This window comes from Tachyglossus aculeatus, chromosome 1, assembly GCF_015852505.1.
Source record: "Tachyglossus aculeatus isolate mTacAcu1 chromosome 1, mTacAcu1.pri, whole genome shotgun sequence".
Taxonomy (NCBI): Eukaryota; Metazoa; Chordata; class Mammalia; order Monotremata; family Tachyglossidae; genus Tachyglossus; species Tachyglossus aculeatus.
Genome location: NC_052066.1, coordinates 71,478,167 through 71,500,871, shown reverse-complemented (window position 1 = coordinate 71,500,871; position 22,705 = coordinate 71,478,167). Strand labels below are relative to the sequence as shown.

The following is a 22,705-nucleotide window of genomic DNA, read 5'->3' as shown; positions in this document are numbered from 1 at the left end:
GCAACCACTGGAGATTTTTGAGGAGGGAAGTGACATGCCCAGAGCGTTTCTGTACAGAGATAATCCGGGCAGCAGAGTGAAGTATAGACTGAAGTGGGGAGAGACAGGAGGATGGGAGATCAGAGAGGAGGCTGATGCAGTAATCCAGTCGATATCGAGTTAGATATAACCCAGTGCTCAGCATAAAGTGCGCGCTTAGCAAATATTATTATTATCATTACAGTATCCCCTTGGATAGATCTTCCCCGAACAGGAAACCTGTCAGTGGAGCCTCCACACTGAATTGTCCAAAGAGTTGTTTTAATTTTTGGTTTCTCTTGCAAGCAGATATCTGGTCTTTGGATCTGAGTGCCTTAGGCATAAAGGACTCATATAATAATAATAATGGCATTTATTAAGTGCATACTATGTGCAAAGCACTGTCCTAAGTGCTGGGGAGGCTACAAGGTGATCAGGTTGTCCCACAGGGGGGCTCACAGTCTTCATCCCCATTTTACAGATGAGGTAACTGAGGCACAGAGAATAATAATAATGGTGGCATTTATTAAGCACTTACTATGTGCAAAGCACTGTTCTAAGCACTGGGGAGTCTACAAGGTGATCAGGTTGTCCCACGGGGGGTACACAGTCTTAATCCCCATTTTACAGATGAGGTAACCGAGGCCCAGAGAATTTAAGTGACTTGCCCAGAGTCACACAGCTGACAATTGGCGGAGCCAGAGTTTGAACCCATGACCTCTGACTCCAAAGCCCGTGCTCTTTCCACTGAGCCACGCTGCTTATGACCCTCTCTGCCTTTCACTTTGGTGGTATTTCACAGTTCGCTATGGGCAAGGAAGGTGTCTGTTCATTCTTTCGTACTGTACTCTCCGAAGTGCTTATTACAGTGCTCTGCACAAAGTAAGCTCTCAACAAATACCATTATTAATTAATAATAATAATAATGATGCCATTTATTAAGCGCTTACTATGTGCAAAGCACTGTTCTAAGCGCTGGGGAGGTTACAAGGTGATCAGATTGTCCCACGAGGGGCTCACAGTCTTCACCCCCATTTTCCAGATGAGGGAACTGAGGCCCAGAGAAGTGAAGTGACTTGCCCAGAGTCACACAGCTGACAAGTGGCAGAGCCGGGATTTGAACCCATGACCTCTGACTCCAAAGCCCGGGCTCTTTCCACTGAGCCACACTGCTTCTAATTAATTGTCACCTTTTAGCTCTCTGGGACCCAGGGGCAGTTCTATCTTTGCTGTCTGCTTCTTTATTGCAATGGTTTTGGCAGGCACTGAAGAGGTGGGTACAAAATGTGATCTTAATTTTTAAACCCCCTGCTAAAGGGGGCTGGGTTTCCCGAGGCCTGTACATATTTATTACTCTATTTTACTTGTGCATATTTACTATTCTATTTATATTTTGTTAATATGTTTTGTTTTGTTGTCTGTCTTCCCCTTCTAGACTGTGAGCCCGCTGTTGGGTAGGGACTGTCTCTATATCTTGCCAACTTGTACTTCCCAAGCGCTTAGTACAGTGCTTTGCACACAGTAAGCGCTCAATCAATACAATTGAATGAATGAATGAATGAAACTAGCCGCTGTGACGGTAGTAAGGAAGCAGCATGGTGAGGTGGATAGAGCACACGCCTGGGAGTCAGAAGGTAATGGGTTCCAATCTCTGCTCCACCACTTGTCTTCTGTGTGACCTTGGGCATGTCGCTTCACTTCTCTGTGCCTCAGTTACCACATCTGTGAGTATTTTATCTCGACTTCTCCTTTAACGTGGGGCTCTTCAAGACTGTAACCCCCAGTTATCGTACTCCACTTTCTTCTAAAATATGTTGCAATCCAGGTTTTCTTTTTCTTAAGAATTTGAGGTGCCATTACTGGCTCAAATCAATAGTCTATCAAACCCAGGGTTCGTCTTTTTCTTGCTACCAACCCTTGGCCCAAGTCCTCCCTCTGACCCTTAAACCTACCTGACATAGGAGCAGTGTGGCCTAAATGAAAGAGAATGGGCTTGGGAGTCAAAGGATCTGGGTTCTAATCTTTGTTCCACCACTTGCCTGCTTGTGACCTTGGGCGGATCATTTAACTTTACTCCCCCTCAGTTTCCTCAGCTGTAGAAAGGGAATTCAATGCCTGTACTCCCTTCTATTTAGATTATGAGCCCCAAGTGGGACAGCTACTATGTCCAAACCGATTTTTTTAAATCGTATTTATTGAGCGCTTACTGTGTGCAGAGCACTGTACTAAGCGCTTGGGAAGTACAAGTTGGCAACATATAGAGATGGTCCCTACGCAACAGCGGGCTCACAGTCTAGAAGGGGGATATCCTGTATCTATCCCCATGCTTAGAACAGTGCTTGACAACAGTGCTTATTAAATACCATGATAATACCAATAACCATTACTCTTCTCATCTTTAAAACCCTCTTAAAATCATATCTTCTCCAAAAGGCCTTCCGTGACCAAGTTTTTGCTTCTCCTATTTGCCCTCGCTTTTGCATCACCTTCGTTCTTTGGTCTGTACCCCTTAAAGCACTTTGATTTTCACCCCACCCCACTTATGTACGAAGTCAGCAGCGTGGCTCAGTGGAAAGAGCTCGGGCTTTGGAGTCAGAGGTCGTGGGTTCAAATCCCGACTCCGCCAATTGTCAGCTGTGTGACTTTGGGCAAGTCACTTCACTTCTCTGGGCCTCAGTTCCCTCATCTGTAAAATGGGGATTAAGACTGTGAGCCCCACGTGGGACAACCTGATCACCTTGTATCCCCCCAGCGCTTAGAACAGTGCTTTGCACCTAGTAAGCACTTAACAAATACCATTGTTATTATTATTATTATTATTATTATTATTTTAACTTAATGTCTGTCTGCTACCTAGATTTGAGCCCCGTGTGGCACAGGAACTATGTCCAATCTAATTAGCTTTTATCTACTCCAGTGCCTAGAATGGTGCTTGACGCACAGTAAACTCCTAGCATAATACCATTATTATTATTAGTAGAAGTATTATCGAGCTACAGTGAGTAGTTTGGTGTTAGAGGAGCGGAGTGTGCGGGTTGGGTGGTAGCAGGAGATGAGCTAGAGAAGCAGCGTGGCTCAGTGGAAAGGGCACGGGCTTTGGAGTCAGAGGTCATGGGTTCAAATTCCAGCTCCGCCACTTAATAATAATAATAATAATAATGGCATTTATTAAGCGCTTACTATGTGCAAAGCACTGTTCTAAGCACTGGGGAGGTTACAAGGTGATCAGGCTGTCCCATGTGGGGCTCACAGTCTTAATCCCCATTTTCCAGATGAAGTAACTGAGGCCCAGAGAAGTTAAGTGACTTGCCCAAAGTCACACAGCTGACAAGTGGCGGAGCCGGGATTTGAACCCATGACCTCTGATGCCAAAGCCCATGCTCTTTCCACTGAGCCACGCTGCTTCTCAGCTTGTCAGCTGTGTGACTTTAGACAAGTCACTTCACTTCTCTGGGCCTCAGTTCCCTCATCTATAAAATGGGGATGAAGACTGTGAGCCCCCCGTGGGACAACCTGATCATCTTGTCACCTCCCCAGCGCTTGCAACAGTGCTTTGCACATAGTAAGCGCTTAATAAATGCCATTATTATTATTATTATTATTATTATCATGAGCAAGGTAAGGTACGAGGAGCGAGAGCAGATTGAGTGCTTTAAAGCTGCTGCTAAGGAGTTTCCGTTTGACGTGAAGGTGGATGGGCAACCACTGGAGGTTCTTGAGTGGGGAGGCGTGGACAGAATGTTTTCTTAGAAAAATGCTCGAGGCAGCAGAGTGAAGTATGGACTGGAGTGGGGAAGAGACAGGAGACAGGGAGGTCAGCAAGGAAGCTGATGCAATAGTCAAAGAGGGAGAGGATACGTTCTTGGATCAGCATGATAGCAGTTTGGATGGAGAGGAAAGGGCGGACTTTATTGATGTTGTGAAGGTAGAACTGATTGGATTTGGTGACAGATCAAATATGTTGGTTGAATGAGAGAGATGAGTCAAGAATAATGCCAAGGTTACACTCTTGTAAGATAAGGATGATAATGGTGTTGTCTACAGTGATGGGAAAGATAGGACAGGGTTTGGAAGGGGGAATAAGGAGTTCTGTTTTGGACATGTTAAGTGGGAAGTATTGACAGAACATCCAAGCAGAGATGTCCTGAAGGCAGGAGGAAATTGGAGTCTGCCAAGGAGAGAGGTCACGGTTGGAGAGGTAAATTGGGGAAGCATCTGCTTAGAGATGGTAGTTGAAGCCATGGGAACGAGTGATTTCTCCAAGAGAGTGGGTATGATGGAGAATAGAAAAGGACCTAGAACTGAGCCCCTGTGGCCAGAGGTGAGGGGAGCCTGAGAGAGACTGAGAATGAGCAGCTAGGGAGGTAGGAGGAGAACCAGGAAAGAACAATGTCAGTGAAGCCAAGGTGGGAAAACGTTTCCAGGAAAAGGGGGTGGTCCACTTGGCTCACTTCCTTCTTAACCTTTATTTTCAAAGTACTTGAACATACCCATGTGATTGACTAACAAGGGTATTTGATAAGTGCTTTCTATGTGCCAAGCACAAGATAATCTGGGAGAAGAGGTATTTCATCCCCATTTTACAGATGAGGAAACTATGGAACAGAGAAGTTAAAATGACTTGTGGCTCAGTGGAAAGAGTATGGGCTTGGGAGTCAGAGATCATGGATTCAAATCCTGACTCCGCCACTTGTCTGCTGCGTGACTTTGGGCAAGGCACTTTACTTCTCTGGGCCTCTGTTACCTCAACTATAGAATGGGGATTAAGACTGTGAGCCCTACGTGGGACAACCTGATTACCTTGTATCCCCCCCAGCACTTAGAACAGTGCTTGGTACATAGTAAGCGCTTAACAAATACCAAAATTATTATTATATGGCAGGCAGAAGCAGCCTGGTCTAGTGGAAAGAACCAGGGCCTGGGAATCAGAGGACTTGGGTTCTAATCCCAGTTCTGCTAACTGCTTGTGGTGTTACTTTGGGCAAGTCACTTAACTTCTCTGTGCCTCAGTTCTCCAGTTCTCCCTCCTAGACTGTGTCCAACCTAATTAGCTCATACAGACCCCAGTACTTTAGAATAGAGTTTGACACGTAGTAATCACTTAACAAATACCTTTTTTTTTTTTTAAAGAAAAAGGTGGCAGACCGAGGATTAGAACACCGGGCCCGTGTTCATTGTCTCTCGTGCCCCCACCGGTTCTTATAACCCAATATGAAAGCAGTGTGTGGGAACCTCACAATGTTAACCTTCTTTAAAGACTGAAGCAAAGAGTTGAGTCCTTCAATTATCACCTTTTCATGCCGACTTGTACTTCCCAAGCACTTAGTACAGTGCTCTGCAAACAGTAAGCGCTCAATAAATGCGACTGAATGAATGAATCCAAGTGCTCATCTAGACTGTGAGCCCACTGTTGGGTAGGGACCGTCTCTATATTTTGCCAACTTGTACTTCCCAAGCGCTTAGTACAGTGCTCTGCACACAGTAAGCGCTCAATAAATACGATTGAATGAAAGTGCACCTTTTCCACCATGATCATCACTGATTCTCTAGAAAGCGGAAGAACTTTTATTTACTTCGGCCACTCTAGCAAGGGCTTCATATTCTCTTTGCCTACTAATTCTAACGTAATTAATAACTATTATATTTATGAAGTGCAGAAATCAATACTATTTGAGCACCTACTGTGAGCAGAACACTGTACTGAGCACTGGGGTAGATACAATATAATCAGATGAGTCTGCCGCACATGGGCTCACAATCTTAGAGTGGGGGAGCGGATGTCTTATCCCCATTTTATAGAGCAGGGAACTGGGGCATGGATTAGTTTTGTGACTTGCCTAAATTCACACAGCAGGCCATGGTACTCTCCCAAGCGCTTACTATAGTGCTTTGTGCACAATAGATGCTTAACGGATGTTATTGATTCTGACGTGGTCTGCTTAAATCTCTCTTTGCATCTGACTCGTCCCTCCTTAAATGGCCTTAAAACCCCTCCTGCCCTTCCTCACTTGATCATCCCATCGCCCATGTATCTCTGCTGATCACCTGCAGTTGAGAAAAATGAAGGCATTAACCGAGGGCAGGGATTTCATTCTTTCCTGGGTTATTTCTAGAGGGAAGGGACTGAATCTTGGGAGTGTTCTATGTAGCCCCTAGCACCTTATCTTAATTTAATCCTCACAAGCACCATCTGAGAAAGGCAGGCAAAGGTTGTAGTCTTATTAGCTTAGTTTATTACGGATGGCATCAGACTGTTAGGCTGAGCAAGGATACAGCACGCAGAATTCCGGGTCAGAACACAAGGTGCATTGTAGCATATAGACCGTCGGTACTTGCACCCCCTCTATTTACAATATTTGTCCGATGACATGCTCAAATACCTTAGCAAAGAAAGTCACTCCCAGCCTCACTGGTGTAGAATGTTTTGCCTTCAATCCCTCAGCTGTCTTGGATCCCATCTTCACCTCTGTAAGCAGCCGGAAAGTGCATGACATCCCCTCCCCTTCACTGCTTGCTCTCCTTCCTCCTGTCCTCCACCCCTGCAAAGATCAGTGCACACAGAACCTCCTTTCCAACCAACACTGGGGTTTCAAATACTAAAGGCTTGAAAGTGCTTTTAATTTAAAAAAAAAAAAAAGACAGCTCAGACACACAAACCCCCATGGCCTTCTGAAAAGTGGTGAGGGGGATGCAACAATTAGTTCCTCAATCTCACCTGAACTGCACTAGGGAAGACGGGAAACGGAATAATCCAGGGGGCCAAAACTGTTTTGCAGACAATGATCGTGCTTTCTGACCACAGAGCCTGAGCCGACGGGAATAGACAGCCAAAGAGTTTTTCCCTTCAACTTGGTATTATGACCGGGGAAGGAAGATGATTTGATCAATAGCTGAGATGTACAGCTCGCCCTCTCTTCCACATCAGCTTAACAGTTGTGTTTGAACCCGGGTCCCGACCTCTCCTAAAACCTGAGCAGCGGAAGTCAAAGGCAGAGCTACTTCTGATCCACTTTTTGGGGAGCCCCTGGTCTGAAGTCTTGAGAGGAGGGGAAGAGGGGGCACAGCCAACTGTCACTTGCCCCCCGATGTGGTTCCATAGGGATTCCAGAGCTTTGCCAGGAGCCGACAGCTTTCGACCGGGGCTCGGGATGTGACGTGGAGTGCTCCTCGGAGATACCGACTGTTCCTGGCCAGAAGAGAGCCCTAATGGCAAAGCAGCAGGGGCCTCAAAGAAATGAAAAGTGGCTTTCTGGGGAGAAGGGATATACGTGGCCTTATGAGTCCTAAACAAAGAACCGAAACAAAACTCATCCCACTTTTCCTAGAAGCCCAGCTTGAAGCCTGTCTCTTCCTCTTCCTCCTCTCTCAAAACTGCTCTTTTCTCCTTTCCCTCAGACCTATATGCCCAACTTGGCCCATTCATGATTTTCAGCTCAGCTGTTTGGGACAACACCCAGAACGGCTCACATTAGAGACGAGCACTGTGGAGGGAAATAAATGGACGGTGGCATCGAGGGGGAGGCCAACGATTTGGACAAGGACCCGGGGACTCCCAGCCCATGGAGCAGCTGCCCTCTTAGCCCTGACCTGTCAGTGGGGACACTGCTGCTGCTGCCCTAGATATCATCATCCTCTATCAGTTAAAGCAACCCTTAAAAAAAAAAAAAACAACCCTCCAACTCATTGAAAACTCTTCCCTCCTCCCCCTTTCCACCCAACTACAAATATGAAAGGTGACTGAAAAATCAGCAATACAAGAAAGGGGATTGAGCAGGGTCAGGGTTAGCAAGTGGGTGAAGAATTTTCAGAGCATAGCTGGTAACGCTCTATCCCTAGAGATGGGTGGGAGCAGGTTTTCACTCTCTTCCTGTGCCAACTCAGCTATGCTTCTCCTCAGGGACCTTCCAGGTGCCCTCCTGGGTCAAAAGGTACTGTGGTGGGAGAAGAGAGACTCAAGACTTTCTTTACTCCGTTGCTGGGAGTTCCAAGAGATCTGGGCTCCAAGAAGCCAAAAAACAAAACTGAGCTCTCACTTCTACCCACTGCCTCCAAATGTCAGTCATCAGCTGCCCAGCAAGGAGAGGAAGGGGCCCGAGCTCTCTCTGCCCCGGACTATGGAAAAGTTGGCCACCTCCAACTTGGTCGTCAGGGGCGATTGGCCTCCCTCAGTATAGCGTGGTGAGGGCTGAGCGCTAGCCAGCAGGCCCGTGAGTCGCTCTGTAACTGCTCCAACTAATACTGGGGATAGGAGATGTCAACAGAATACCTTAGCCTCCATGCCAGGAAGGAAAGGAATCCATTCTCTGGAATTTCTGGTCAAAATCAGCCCCGAGTCTGTAGGGCAGGGTGGGCGGAGTGGGAAGTGAGAGAGGCCGCAGCTCCAGAACAGTGTTTGAAATGCTGGAACGGTCATGGGTATCCCCTGGCTCTCGACCAGCCTACCCTCGCTGGGTCAAAAGTGTCGGGGGGGAGGAGGAGCGGGAAAACCGGTCCAGGTGAGGGCTGCCTGCCGGTCTAGGATAAGGACAACATTTACCACCCTTCGCTCCCCTAGAATGGGCTCTGGCTGCTGCTCAGGTTAGAGGGGAGAAGTTCTAGAAGGGTGATCCCCGCAGCAGCACCCTTTCCCAGTCACCTGCCCTGGTGAGCCACCTCCCTGCTTGGGGGGCGAAGTGGGGGAGTGGTGGTGGCATGGGGGTGTTGTTGGGGAGCTCAAGGAAGTTAAGAAGCTCCAAACTGCCCCTAAGAATCGGCAAGACCAGCTTAGTTGATTAACCCGACCAGCTAGCTACAGCCACAAAGGGTTGCCTGGTCCCTCCGGTCGGTTAATCCTCTTTAAGCAGCTGCTGGCGGCCAACTAGGGTCCTCCTCGTGTCTGTTTGGGCTGAGCCGATGCCAGCCGGGTTTACCAAAGTGCTTAATCCTTGCCCCAACAAGAACGCTTGAGGAGCAAGCTTGAGGCCTCACTTTCCCCTGGACCTTCTCAGTAAGAAAAAAAAAATCAAAGCTAGTCTAGCCCTGCTTCTGGGCCGGGACCACCCCCAATTTGGTGAGGGGAAGGGCACTCCGGCTATCTTGAATGCCGAAGCGAGTTGAGATGGACAAAGTGCTGACAATGCCCTGCTTTCTGCTGCTCCTGCCAGGGCACCATTTAAACCCAATTCCAGGGCTCCGAAGAGAGAATTCCATCGCCCCGTTTCAGCAGCAAAGGAGAAGCGAATAGGCTCTCCAGGGCCTCGAGAGAGGCCTGTTTTAGGAGCTCTAGTCACCCCACCAAGAAACAATGGTGGAAAAGCACACTGGGGATATACAGGGGCACCGAGTGACTTCCAGAAGTCTGGCCTGGCCCCAGAAAAGGTGGTGGACGGCAATGGGCCCGGGCCAACCCTCCTCCCCCTCAGCGAGGACCTGTGGGGGAGCCAGCTCCGACGGAGATCCACAGCCCCCAGGAACTATCCGCAGTGGCCACCCAAGCCAGGCAGGGGAACCACAACTTGAGGCCACGGGTGTACAAAAATAAAAATTTAAAACAACAACAACAAAAATTAACGAGGGGAAAGTCCAGTGACTGGGTCAGTTCTGAAGGTCTGGGACCACCCGCGTCCTTCCTTCATGTGGCCTCCAAAGCGGTAGCCTCGGTCAGCTCCTCCTCGTAGTCCCAAACGCAGGACTCCTGGCTCTGCTTGGCCAGCAGTTCCCGGCGGGCCTGCAGCCGTTCACACCTGGGGCAGCTGCCAGACTTGAAGCAGGCTTTGTGGTAACAAGCTTTGCACTCTGAAAAGAAGAGAGATGGGCGTACCGACGCTGTGATTTCAGGGCTGCCCGCGCACATCCGGGAACTCTGCGGACTTTCCCAACCCCAGCTGTTAGCTCCTGCAGCCCGGAAACTCGGGCGGCCTCCTGCCACCGCCAAGGGGGATGTGTTGGGGCGGGGAGAGGCACCAGCTCCGCACTCCCCGCTTTCTCTCGGTCTCACCTTCGCACGTCCGGCACTTGTGGAGCTCAAAGGGGAAGATGATGTCCTCTTCATTCTGACAGAACTCGCAGATGAAGCCCTTGGCTTGGCAGAGCTGAGGGGAGACAAACAAGTCAAAGGTGAGAGGCCAAAGATCGTGGGCCGGTGGAGGGGATTGGGAAGGAATCTGAAGGGCACCCAGAGGAGTCCCCGCTGCCTGACAGGGCCTGGGAGTGCCGATGGCAATCCCTTCCCCTCCACCTGCCTCCATTCTCCCCCTTTTAGACTGTGAGCCCACTGTTGGGTAGGGACTGTCTCTATATGTTGCCAACTTGTACTTCCCAAGCGCTTAGTACACTGCTCTGCACACAGTAAGCGCTCAATAAATATGATTGATTGATTGATTGATTGTGAGGATGGAAGGAGATCTGGTTGTATCTATGGAAGCAGCCTCATCTGGTGGAAAGAGCAGGAGGTCTGCGTGCTGTGTGACCTTGGGCAAGATAAGTGGCTTAGTGGGTGGAGAACGGGCCCGGGAGTCCGAAGGACTGGGTTCTGATTCCGGCTCTGCCGCATGTTTGCTGTGTGACCTTGGGCAAATCACTTCACTTCTCTGGGCCTCAGTTCTGTCATCTGTAAAATGGGGATGAAGACTGTGAACCCCATGTGGGACATGGACTGTGTCCAACCTGATTAACTTGTATCTACCCCAATCAATCAATCAATCAATTGTATTTATTGAGCGCTTACTATGTGCAGAGCACATAGTATAGCACAGTGCAGAGCACCCCAGTGCTTAGTACAGTGCTTGGCCCACAGTAGGTGCTTAACAAGTACCATCATTATTATTATAATTATTATTCTCTGCTATATCTCAGTTTCCTCACCTGTAAAATGGGGATTCAATTCCTGTTCTCCTTTCATCCATTCAATTGTATTTATTGAGCGCTTACTGTGGGCAGAGCACTGTACTAAGGCTTGGAAAGCACAATTCGACAACAGAGAGAGACAATCCCTACTCAACAATGGGCTCACAGTCTAGAAGGGGGAGACAGACAACAAAACAAAACAAGTAGCCTCTTAGACGGTGAGCACAGGAGCTGTTACTGACCTGATTACCTAGTATCTACCCCCACACCTAGTAAAGTGCCTGGCATATGGTGAGCACTTTACAAATACTGTAACAATGATAAAACAGAAGCTCAGTCTTGGGGCAGAACCTGGGCACTGTTGCTAATGGAGACTGGAAGCAGTTGCATTTGGGAGGGATTGAAGATCAACAAAAGAGGCCCGGGTCTCGAACTTCTTTGGAAGGGGTGATGGGGCGAGTGAGAAAGTTCCCTACAAACTGAAGCTTTTCCCTCTTCTGCACCAGAAATGATTTGGGATAAAACTGAAAACACAAGCCCCACCTCATCCTCTCTCAACTAATAATAATAATAATGATGGCATTTATTAAGCGCTTACTATGTGCAAAGCACTGTTTTAAGCGCTGGGGATGTTACAAGGTGATCAGGTTGTCCCACGTGGGGCTCACAGTCTCAATCCCCATTTTACAGATGAGGTAACTGAGGCCCAGAGAAGTGAAGTGACTTGCCCAAAGTCACACAGCTGACAATTGGCGGAGCCGGGGTTTGAACCCATGACCTCTGACTCCAAAGCCCGTGCTCTTCTCCACTGAGCCACGCTGCAGAGTTCCCCATCAGTACCGATTCAGGTTAGCAGCTTCATTTTCACACCATATGTACGCTGGAGAAGCAGAGAAATCCCCATTCCCTTGGGGGGCTCATTATGTTCCCCAGAGGGTTGGTCTCATCATCATCATCATCAATCGTATTTATTGAGCGCTTACTATGTGCAGAGCACTGTATTAAGCACTTGGGAAGTACGAATTGGCAACATATAGAGACAGTCCCTACCCAACAGTGGGCTCACAGTCTAAAAGAAAAGTCTAAAAGTCTCATTTGCGGACTTTGGGAGTACCATGACCTGAGCTGAGAGAACGCAGGCCTCTGGACCGCTGGGGAGAAGCGGACACGGGTGACACGAGTGTGTTACCCAGGCACACAACCCTGGGGTCCCAGCTCTTTTTTCCCAGCGCACATCTTTCCAATGCGGAAAATGTGGGGCTTTTCAAGGAGACACTAGTTCCCCTGTGCCCCATTTGGCTATCGGAGAAGCAGTGTGGCTTAGTGGAAAGAACACAGGCTTGGGAGTCAGAGGTTGTGGGTTATAATCCTGACTCCGCCACTTGTCAGCTGTGTGACTTTGGGCAAGTCACTTAACTTCTCTGCGTCTCAGTTCCCTCATCTGTAAAATAGGGATTAAGACTGTGAGCCCCACGTGGGACAACCTGATTACCTTATATCTACCCCAGAGCTTAGAACAGTGCTTGGCACTTAATACCATTATTGTTATTATTATTATTATTATTCAGTAATTCATTATCCCTGAGCTTTTGAGAAAGATAGGCTTGTCCAGCTGAGCCAATTGTTGGGTTATCTTTATTTAGTCTGTCTACCCCTCCAGACTGTAAGCTCCTTGAGGGCAAGGAACCAATCTAATCAATCAATCAATCGTATTTATTGAGCGCTTACTGTGTGCAGAGCACTGTACTAAGTGCTTGGGAAGTACAAGTTGGCAATCTACTAAATCCGTTGTAGAGAAGCAGCAGGGCCTAGTGGATAGAGCTCGGGCCTGGGAGTTAGAAGGACCTGGGTTCTAATCCCGGCCCTGCCACTTGTCTGCTGCGTGACTTTGTCTGTAAAATGGGGATTAAGATTGTGAGCCCCATGTGGGACAGGGACTGTGTCCAACCTGATCCACCCCAGCACTTAGTACAGGGCCTAGCACATATCATCATCATCATCATCATCATCAATTGTATTTATTGAGTGCTTACTGTGTGCAGAGCACTGTACTAAGCGCTTGGTAAGTACAAGTTGGCAACATATAGATACAGTCCCTACCCAAATAGTGGGCTCACAGTCTAAAAGGGGGAGACAGAGAACAAAACCAAACATACTAACAAAATAAAATAAATAGAATAGATATGTACAAGTAAAATAAATAAATAGAGTAACAAATATGTACAAACATATATACATATATACAGGTGCTGTGGGGAAGGGAAGGAGGTAAAATGGGGGGGATGGAGAGGGAAGCGCTTAATACATACCACAATTATCATTCAAGGCCCTACTGAGAGCTCATCTCCTCCAGGAGGCCTTCCCAGACTGAGCCCCCTCCTTCCTCTCCCCCTCCTCCCCCTCTCCACCCCCCCAGCCTTACCTCCTTCCCTTCCCCACAGCACCTGTATATATGTATATATGTTTGTACGTATTTATTACTCTACTTATTTATTTTACTTGTACATATCTATTCTATTTATTTTATTTTGTTAATATGTTTGGTTTTGTTCTCTGTCTCCCCCTCTAGACTGTGAGCCCACTGTTGGGTAGGGACGGTCTCTATATGTTGCCAACTTGTACTTCCCAAGAGCTTAGTACAGTGCTCTGCACACAGTAAGTGCTCAATAAATACGACTGATTGATTCACGCCAGCACTTAGTACAGGGCCTAGCACATATTAAGCGCTTAATACGTACCACAATTATCATTACTACTCTCCCAGACACTTAGTACAGTGCTCTGCCCACAGTAAGTGCTCAATAAATACGACTGATTGATTGATTCACCCCAGCACTTAGTACAGGGCCTAGCACATATTAAGCGCTTAATACATACCACAATTATCATTACTACTCTCCCAGACACTTAGTACAGTGCTCTGCACACAGTAAGCACTCAATAAATACGATTGATTGATTGATTCACCCCAGCACTTAGTACAGGGCCTAGCACATATTAAGCGCTTAATACATACCACAATTATCATTACTACTCTCCCAGACACTTAGTACAGTGCTCTGCACACAGTAAGCACTCAATAAATACGATTGATTGATTGATTGATTCACCCCAGCACTTAGTACAGGGCCTAGCACATATTAAGCGCTTAATACATACCACAATTATCATTACTACTCTCCCAGACACTTAGTACAGTGCTCTGCACACAGTAAGCACTCAATAAATACGATTGATTGATTGATTGATTCACCCCAGCACTTAGTACAGGGCCTAGCACATATTAAGTGCTTAATACATACCACAATTATCATTACTACTCTCCCAGACACTTAGTACAGTGCTCTGCACACAGTAAGCGCTCAATAAATAGGATTGATTGATTGACCCCAGCACTTAGTACAGGGCGTAGCACATATTAAGTGCTTAACACATACCACAATTATCATTACTACTCTCCCAGACATTTAGTCCAGTGCTCTGCACACAGTAAGCACTCAATAAATACGATTGATTGATTGATTGATTCACCCCAGGACTTAGTACAGGGCCTAGCACATAGTAAGCGATTAATACATACCACAATTATCATTACTACTCTCCCAGACACTTAGTACAGTGCTCTGCACACAGCAAGTGCTCAATAAATAGATTGATTGATTGATTCACCCCAGCACTTAGTACAGGGCCTAGCACATAGTAAGCGCTTAATACATACCACAATCATTACTACTCTCTCAGACACTTAGTACAGTGCTCTGCACACAGTAAGTGCTCAATAAATACGATTGATTGATTGATTGATTCACCCCAGCACTTAGTACAGGGCCTAGCACATATTAAGCGCTTAATACATACCACAATTATCATTACTACTCTCCCAGACACTTAGTACAGTGCTCTGCACACAGTAAGCGCTCAATAAATACGATTGATTGATTCACCCCAGCACTTAGTACAGGGCCTAGCACATAGTAAGCACTTAATACATACCACAATCATTACTACTCTCCCAGACACTTAGTACAGTGCTCTGCACACAGCAAGCGCTCAATAAATACGATTGATTGATTGATTGATTCACCGCAGCACTTAGTACAGGGCCTAGCACATATTAAGCGCTTAATACATCATCATCAATCGTATTTATTGAGCGCTTACTATGTGCAGAGCACTGTACTAAGCGCCTGGGAAGTACAAATTGGCAACATATAGAGACAGTCCCTACCCAACAGTGGGCTCACAGTCTAAAAGGGGGAGACAGAGAACAAAACCAAACATACTAACAAAATAAAATAAATAAAATAGATATGTACAAGTAAAATAAATAAATAAATAAATAGAGTAATAAATATGTACAAACATCTATACATATATGCAGGTGCTGTGGGGAAGGGAAGGAGGTAAGATGGGGGGATGGAGAGGGGGACGAGGGGGAGAGGAAGGAAGGGGCTCAGTCTGGGAAGGCCTCCTGGAGGAGGTGAGCTCTCAGCAGGGCCTTGAAGGGAATACATACCACAATTATCATTATTACTCTCCCAGATACTTAGTACAGTGCTCTGCACACAGTAAGCGCTCAATAAATACGATTGATTGATTGATTGATTCAACCCAGCACTTAGTACAGGACCTAGCACATATTAAGTGCTTAATACATACCACAATTATCATTATTACTCTCCTAGACACTGAACTGAACACATTAAGTGCTCAATAAATACCACCGATTGATGGCTGTAGCCCTGTAACCGGGCTTCTGTGCCAGGCTCCGGGTGGATGCCAGAGCGAGAGGGAAGCCCTTACCACACAGCACTCCACGTGCAGGGCACCGGCCCGGGTGAGCTCCGTGAGCCGGGGCACTAGTTCCCCCTTCTTGGTGGCAGTCAGGTCACTCAAGGAGTACAGGTGGAGGTCCTCCGTCAGGTGCCCCGGGACCAAGTCGAAGGAGTCCAGGACCCTGAAGGAGAGGGGGGAGAGGAAATTAGCAAGGCTGCTGGCTACAGCCTGGTGAGGAGGGAAAACCAGGATCATCATCATCATCAGGGGAGTTAGCCCGGGGAGTGAGTGTGCAGCTATCGGCCAACCCCAGGGAGACCTGAGCCCCACAACCCAGACAGAGCAGTCCTTTCTTCTCCAAAGCAGGAAAGCCGGGTTTCCAGCCAAAGCGGAGTTTTCCAGAGTGGGGGACGGCAGGCTTTGAACCAACTCTGAGAATGCAGGGCCCAAGTGGGTCAGTTGTCACGGCCGCCCTGTTACCGGACTGTTCTAATCCCGGCTCCACCACCTGGAACCGCCTAACATTCATTCATTCAATCGTATTGATTGAGCGCTTACTGTGTGCAGAGCACTGGACTGAGCGCTTGGGAAGTACAAGTCGGCAACATATAGAGACGGTCCCTACCCAACGGTGGGCTCACAGTCTAGAAGTCTGCACACAGTAAGCGCTCAATCAATACGATTGAATGAATAATAATAATGGCATTTATTAAGCGCTTTACTATGTGCAAAGCACTGTTCTAAGCGCTGGGAAGGTTACAAGGTGATCAGGTTGTCCCACGTGGGGCTCACAGTCTTAATCCCCATTTTACAGATGAGGGAACTGAGGCACAGAGAAGTTCAGTAACTTGCCCAAAGTCACACAGCTGATAAGTGGCGGAGCCGGGATTTGAACCCATGACCTCTGACTCCAAAGCCCGGGCTCTTTCCACTGCGCCAAGCTGCTTCCCCGAGTAATAATCTGTACAAACCTATATATACATATTGAACATCTGCCATACTAGCTCTCTTCCCCCCTTCAAAGCCCTACTGAGAGCTCACCTCCTTCAGGAGGCCTTCCCAGACTTTCCAGATCGTCCCTACTCCCTCCCTCTGCTCTACCCCCTTCTCCCCGGAGCACTTGTGTATATTTGTACACATTTTTATATTTAATTAGTGGTGTGTATATATCTATAATTCTATTAGTCTATTTTGATGTTATTGGTGTTACTGTTTTGTTTTGTTGTCTGTCTCCCCCTTCTAGACTGTGAGCCCGTTTCTGGGTAGGGATTGTCTCTAGCTGTTGCCGAATTGTACTTTCCAAGCGCTTAGTATAGTGCTCTGCACAGTAAGCACTCAATGAATACTGAATGAATGAATGAAATGAATGAATTTGCCTGCTGTGGGACCTTGGGCAATTCACTTAACTTCTCTGGGCCTCAGTTCCCTCATCTGTAAAATGGGGATTAAGAGTGGGAGCCCCTTGTGGGTCAGGGATGGCATTCATCCTGATTAACTTGCACCTACCCCAGCACTTAAAACAGTACTTGGCAAATAGTAAGCGCTTAACAAGCACCATTATTATTATTACGAAGCAGGCCCAGCCCACTGTTTCCTGTGGCTGGGCTGTTTAAAAATGACCTTGCCGGCTCGCTGGGGAGAAATCCGGGACTTTTCTGACCAGGGCAGGTGATCCACAGGAGTAAATGAATTTTCCTCTAGGTGAAGAAGTGGGTGGGTGATTGAATGAATGGCAGGAATGAACACCACCATAATGCTCATCTTCCGTGCTCAGATCCGGCCTGAGAAATCCAGCCTCTTATGAGAGATCAGTATCAGAGGCAGATCTTTGGCTATCTGTAATTTTATTTGTATTCATGTCTGTCTCCCCCCCCCAACCCCCAACACTGTAAGCTCATTGTGTACAGGGAATATTTCTGTTTACTGTTGTACTGTACCCTCCCAAGTGCTTAGTAGAGTGTGCTGCACACAGTAAGTGCTCAACAGGATAGATGAAATACATCCCTGATGAAGAAAAGTTCTTGATGAGGATCTGAGAACATCTCCGTTCTGTTTTAAAGTCCCCAAAAGATTGTGTGAATGTGTTGGGATTGGGTGTAGAGAGTGTGAATCAATCAATCAATCAATCGTATTTATTGAGCGCTTACTATGTGCACAGCACTGTACTAAGCGCTTGGGAAGTACAAATTGGCAACATATAGAGACAGTCCCTACCCAACAGTGGGCTCACAGTCTAAAAGGGGGAGACAGAGAACAAGACCAAACATACCAACAAAATAAAATAAATAGGATAGAAATGTACAAGCAAAATAAATAAATAAATAAATAGAGTAATAAATATGTACAACCATATATACATATATACAGGTGCTGTGGGGAAGGGAAGGAGGTAAGACGGGGGGATGGAGAGGGGGACGAGGGGGAGAGGAAGGAAGGGGCTCAGTCTGGGAAGGCCTCCTGGAGGAGGTGAGCTCTCAGCAGGGCCTTGAAGGGAGGAAGAGAGCTAGCTTGGCGGAGGGGCAGAGGGAGGCCATTCCAGGCCCGGGGGATGATGTGGGCCGGGGGTCGATGGCAGGACAGGCGAGAACGAGGTACAGTGAGGAGATTAGCGGTGGAGGAGCGGAGGGTGCGGGCTGGGCTGGAGAAGGACAGAAGGGAGGTGAGGTAGGAGGGGGCGAGGGGATGGACAGCCTTGAAGCCCAGGGTGAGGAGTTTCTGCCTGATGCGCAGATTGATTGGTAGCCACTGGAGATTTCTGAGGGGGGGAGTAACATGCCCAGAGTGTTTCTGCACAAAGATGATCGAGGCAGCAATGTGAAGTACAGACTGAAGTGGGGAGAGACAGGAGGATGGGAGATCAGAGAGGAGGCTGGTGCAGTAGTCCAGACGGGATAGGATGAGAGCTTGAATGAGCAGGGTAGCGGTTGGGATGGAGAGGAAAGGGTGGATCTTGGCAATGTTGCGGAATGTTGTGAATGTGTAGAGCGTTCTGCTTTAAGAGTTGAAAAGACCGTGTGAATTCGTTGGGACTTAGGTCCCCCGTTAGTAGAACCAAAGCAATTTGAGGTGACGCCTACAGAGAGATTATGTATATGGATGTGAATGGAGTATGAACAGAGGACGGGCTTTGGAGTCACAGTTCATGGGTTCGAATCCCAGCTCTGCCAATTGTCAGCTGTGTGACTTTGGGCAAGTCACTTCACTTCTCTGTGCCTCAGATACCTCATCTGTAAAATGGGGATTAAGACTGTGAGCCCCCCCGTGGGACAACCTGATCACCTTGTAACCTCCCCAGCGCTTAGAACAGTGCTTTGCACATAGTAAGCGCTTAATACATGCCATCATTATCATTATTAACAAGGAAAGGTTGTAAAGATGGAAAAGAGTGAAAGGCCCTAAAGGATCACCTCTAGAGAGATAATTGTGGGGGGCGGGGGGCGGTAAATACAGTTTAGAGGGAATCTGAATATGGTAGAAAGGAATGAGAATGTTGCAGAAGGCTTTAGGCATTTGTCCTGGGTGATGGAAATTGATACCTCGTTTGATAGGCGTGATTGAACTGAGGACTTCAATCCTTATTTACATTTAGGTTTTGATCTCTGTTTGGCTGGGTAAACAGCTATTACTCTATTTATTTATTTATATTACTCTATTTATTTATTTTACTTGTACATATCTATTCTATTTATTTTATTTTGTTAATATGTTTGGTTTTGTTCTCTGTCTCCCCCTTCTAGACTGTGAGCCCACTGTTGGGTAGGGACCGTCTCTATATGTTGCCAACTTGTACTTCCCAAGCGCTTAGTACAGTGCTCTGCACACAGTAAGTGCTCAATAAATACGACTGATTGATTGATTAATTGTGTGTCTGAAAGTATACGCAGAGTGAGTGATGTTGAATGAACTGGCCAGTGTTGTGAAAAATGTGTACTGGGCATTTTGAAGAGAAATTCCTAATTGTATGTGGGTAGCTCCACAGGTTGAGAGTCACCTTATGAGTTTGGTGTTTTTAATACTTTTTCCATCTCTAAGCTATCCTTGGAAGTTGCCTACCTAGTTGCAGGAAAACTGCAACTTGAGGCATGGGGAAACCTAACCAATTTTCCTTCAGGGCCTCGTTGGGAATATGAAAACCTTGGGGGCTAGAGCTATCAATTTAGAAGATTCAAAAGGACTTTTTTTTGTGAAAAGGCACATCCCTCAAGCAAAGGGTTGCCTCCCGGGAGTAAATGGTTGCCTTCCTCAATCAAAAGGCACTTCTCTCAATCAAATAGTTCAATCATTCATTCAATCATATTTATTGAGTGCTGACTGTGTGCAAAGCACTGTACTAAGCACTTAGGAAAATACAACAGAGAAGCAGAAGTAGAGAAGCAGCAAGGTGTAGTGAATAGAGTAGGAACCTGAGAGTCAGGTCAGGGGTCCTAATCCTGGCACCGCCACTGCTTTGTGAACTTGGGCAAGTCACTTTACTTCTCCTTGCCTCAGTTACTTCATCTGTAAAATGGGGATTGAGACTGTGAGCTCCACTTGTGACAGGGGCTGTGTCCAACCTGATTTGATTGTAGCTACCCCCATTGCTTAGTATGGTGCCTGGCACATAGTAATCAGTTAAATACCATAATTATCATTATTACTGTTATTACAATACAATAAACAGTGACATTCCCTGCCCACAGTAAATAAAATTACAGATATGTACATAAGAGTTATGGGGCTGGGAGGAGGGAAGACCAAAGAGAGCAAGTCAGGGCGACACAGAAGGGAGTGGGAGATGAGGAAAAGTGGGACTTAGTCTGGGAAGGTCTCTTGGAGGAGATGGGCCTTCAATAATAACAATAATAATAATGGTATTTGTTAAGCGCTTACTCTGTGCAAAGCACTGTTCTAAGCGCTGGGGAGGTTACAAGGTGATCAGGTTGTCCCACAGGGGGCTCACAGTTTTCTAATCCCCATTTTACAGATGAGGTAACTGAGGCCCAGAGAAGTTTAGTGACTTGCCCGAAGTCACACAGCTGACAATTGGCGGAGCTGGGATTTGAACCCATGACCTCTGACTCCAAAGCCTGTGCTCTTTCCACTGAGCCACACTGCTTATAAGGCTTTGAAGTGGGGGTAGAGTAATTGCCTGTCGGATTTGAGGTGGGAGGGCGTTCCAGGCCAGAGGCAGGATGTGGGCTAGGCCAAGGTGGGTAGACCGAGGCACAGTGAGATGATTAGCACTAGAAGAGCAAAGTTTGTGGGTTGGGTTGTAGGAGAGAAGTGAGGTGAGGTAGGAGGGGGCAAGTTGGAGTGCTTTAAAGCCAATGGTGAGGAGTTTTTGTCTGACACAGAGGTGGACAGGCAACCACTGGAGTTTTTTGAGGACGGGGGGCGCGGGGGATGACGTGTCCTAAACGTTTTTATAGAAAAATGATCCGGGCAGCAGAGTGAAGTACGGACCGGAGTGGGGAGAGACAGGAGGCTGGGAGGTCAGCAAGGAAGCTGATGCAGCAATCAAAGGGGAACAGGATAAGTGATTGTATTAACATGGTAGTAATTTGGGTGGAGAGGAAAGGGCAGATTTTAGTGACATCGTGAAGGTGGGACCGACAGGATTTGGTGACGGATTGAATACGTAGGTTGAAGGACGGAGAGGAGTCAAGGATCATCATCAATCATATTTATTGAGTGCTTACTGTGTGCAGAGCACTGTACTAAGCGCTTGGGAAGTGCAAGTTGGAAACATATAGAGACAGTCCCTACCCAACAGTGGGCTAACACCAAAGTTCCGGGCTTGTGAGGCAGCAAGGATGGTGGTGCCGCCTGCAGTGATGGGAAAGTCCTGGGGAGGATGGGGTTTTGGTGGGAAGATAAGGAGCTCTGTTTTGGCCGTGTTAAGTGACGAGAGGACATCCAAGTAGAGATGTCCTGAAGGCAGGAGGAGATGTGATACTAAAGGGAGGGAGAGAGATCAGGACCGGAGATGTAGATTTGGGTATCGGCTGCAAAGAGGTGGCAGTTGAAGCCACGGGAGTGAATGGGTTCTCCAAAGGAGTGGATGTAGAGGGAGACTAGAAGGGGACCCAGAACTGAACCTTGAGGGACCCTCACAGGGGGTGGGAAGCAGGGAAGGAGGCTGCGAAGGAGACTGAGAAAGAACGGCCGGAGAGACAAGAGGAGAACCGGTTCAGTGTGAAACTGCAAAGGAGGTCACTGGGATAGAATTTGCAATTGCTCTCCCAGCCTAGAAGTGCCTGTGGGGTGGTGATTTAATACTAATGATGGCATTTATTAAGCGCTTACTATGTGCAAAGCACTGTTCTAAGCACTGGGGAGGTTATAAGGTGATCAGGTTGTCCCACGGGGGGCTCACAGTCAATCCCTATTTTACAGATGAGGTAACTGAGGCACAGAGAAGTGACTTGCCCAAAGTTACACAGCTGACAATTGGCGGAGCTGGGGTTTGAACCCATGACCTCTGACTCCAAAGCCCAGGCTCTTTTCCACTGAGCCACGCTGCTCTATTCACCAATCTTCTAATCACTATTTCTCTAATTTAATCACTATTTCTGAAATTCTAAGGCATTAGGTTTTGCTAAATTGGTGAAAGAGGTATGTAAGCAAGTCAAATATAAGGTATATGGGAAACAGCATTGCGTAGAGTATACAGCAACGAGCCTGGGAGTCAGAAGGTTGTGGGTTCCAATCCCAGCTCCGCCACTTCTCTGCTGTGTGACCCTGGGCAAGTCATTTCACTTCTCTGTGTCTCAGTTTCCTCATCTGTGAAACGATGACCCATGTGGGATAGGGACTGTTCCCATTTGCTTGTATCCACTCCAGTGCTTAGTACAATGCCTGGCACACAGTAAGCGCTTAACAAATAGCAGAATTACCATCCAGGGAAAAGTTCAGAGTAACTGGGATCATCAATCGTATTTACTGAGTGCTATGTGCAGAGCGCTGTACTAAGCGCTTAGCACTGTACTAAGCGCTTAACTGGGATGTTCAGGCTGTTCAGGTGGCTAGCCTAGCACTTGCAGTAGCATTTGGTCATCCCTCCATGGGATGACCCCTGTGGGAGCCCTGCTAAGATTTATCATCATCA

At 47.3% G+C, this 22,705-nt stretch overlaps 1 protein-coding gene across 1 annotated transcript in view; it reads right to left on the bottom strand.

Annotated features, from left to right (window-relative positions):
• Positions 1–6,231: 6,231 nt before the first annotated feature.
• The window catches only part of RUBCN (rubicon autophagy regulator), a 121,874-nt gene continuing 105,400 nt past the window's right edge, over positions 6,232–22,705 (bottom strand). The window contains exons 20-22 of the mRNA XM_038742812.1: positions 15,646–15,799; positions 9,995–10,088; positions 6,232–9,792 (exon numbers count right to left, since the gene is read on the bottom strand). Of these exons, the coding sequence (XP_038598740.1) occupies positions 9,629–9,792; positions 9,995–10,088; positions 15,646–15,799 (412 nt within the window). The 3' untranslated portion in view covers positions 6,232–9,628. The remainder of the gene's footprint in view (positions 9,793–9,994; positions 10,089–15,645; positions 15,800–22,705) is intronic.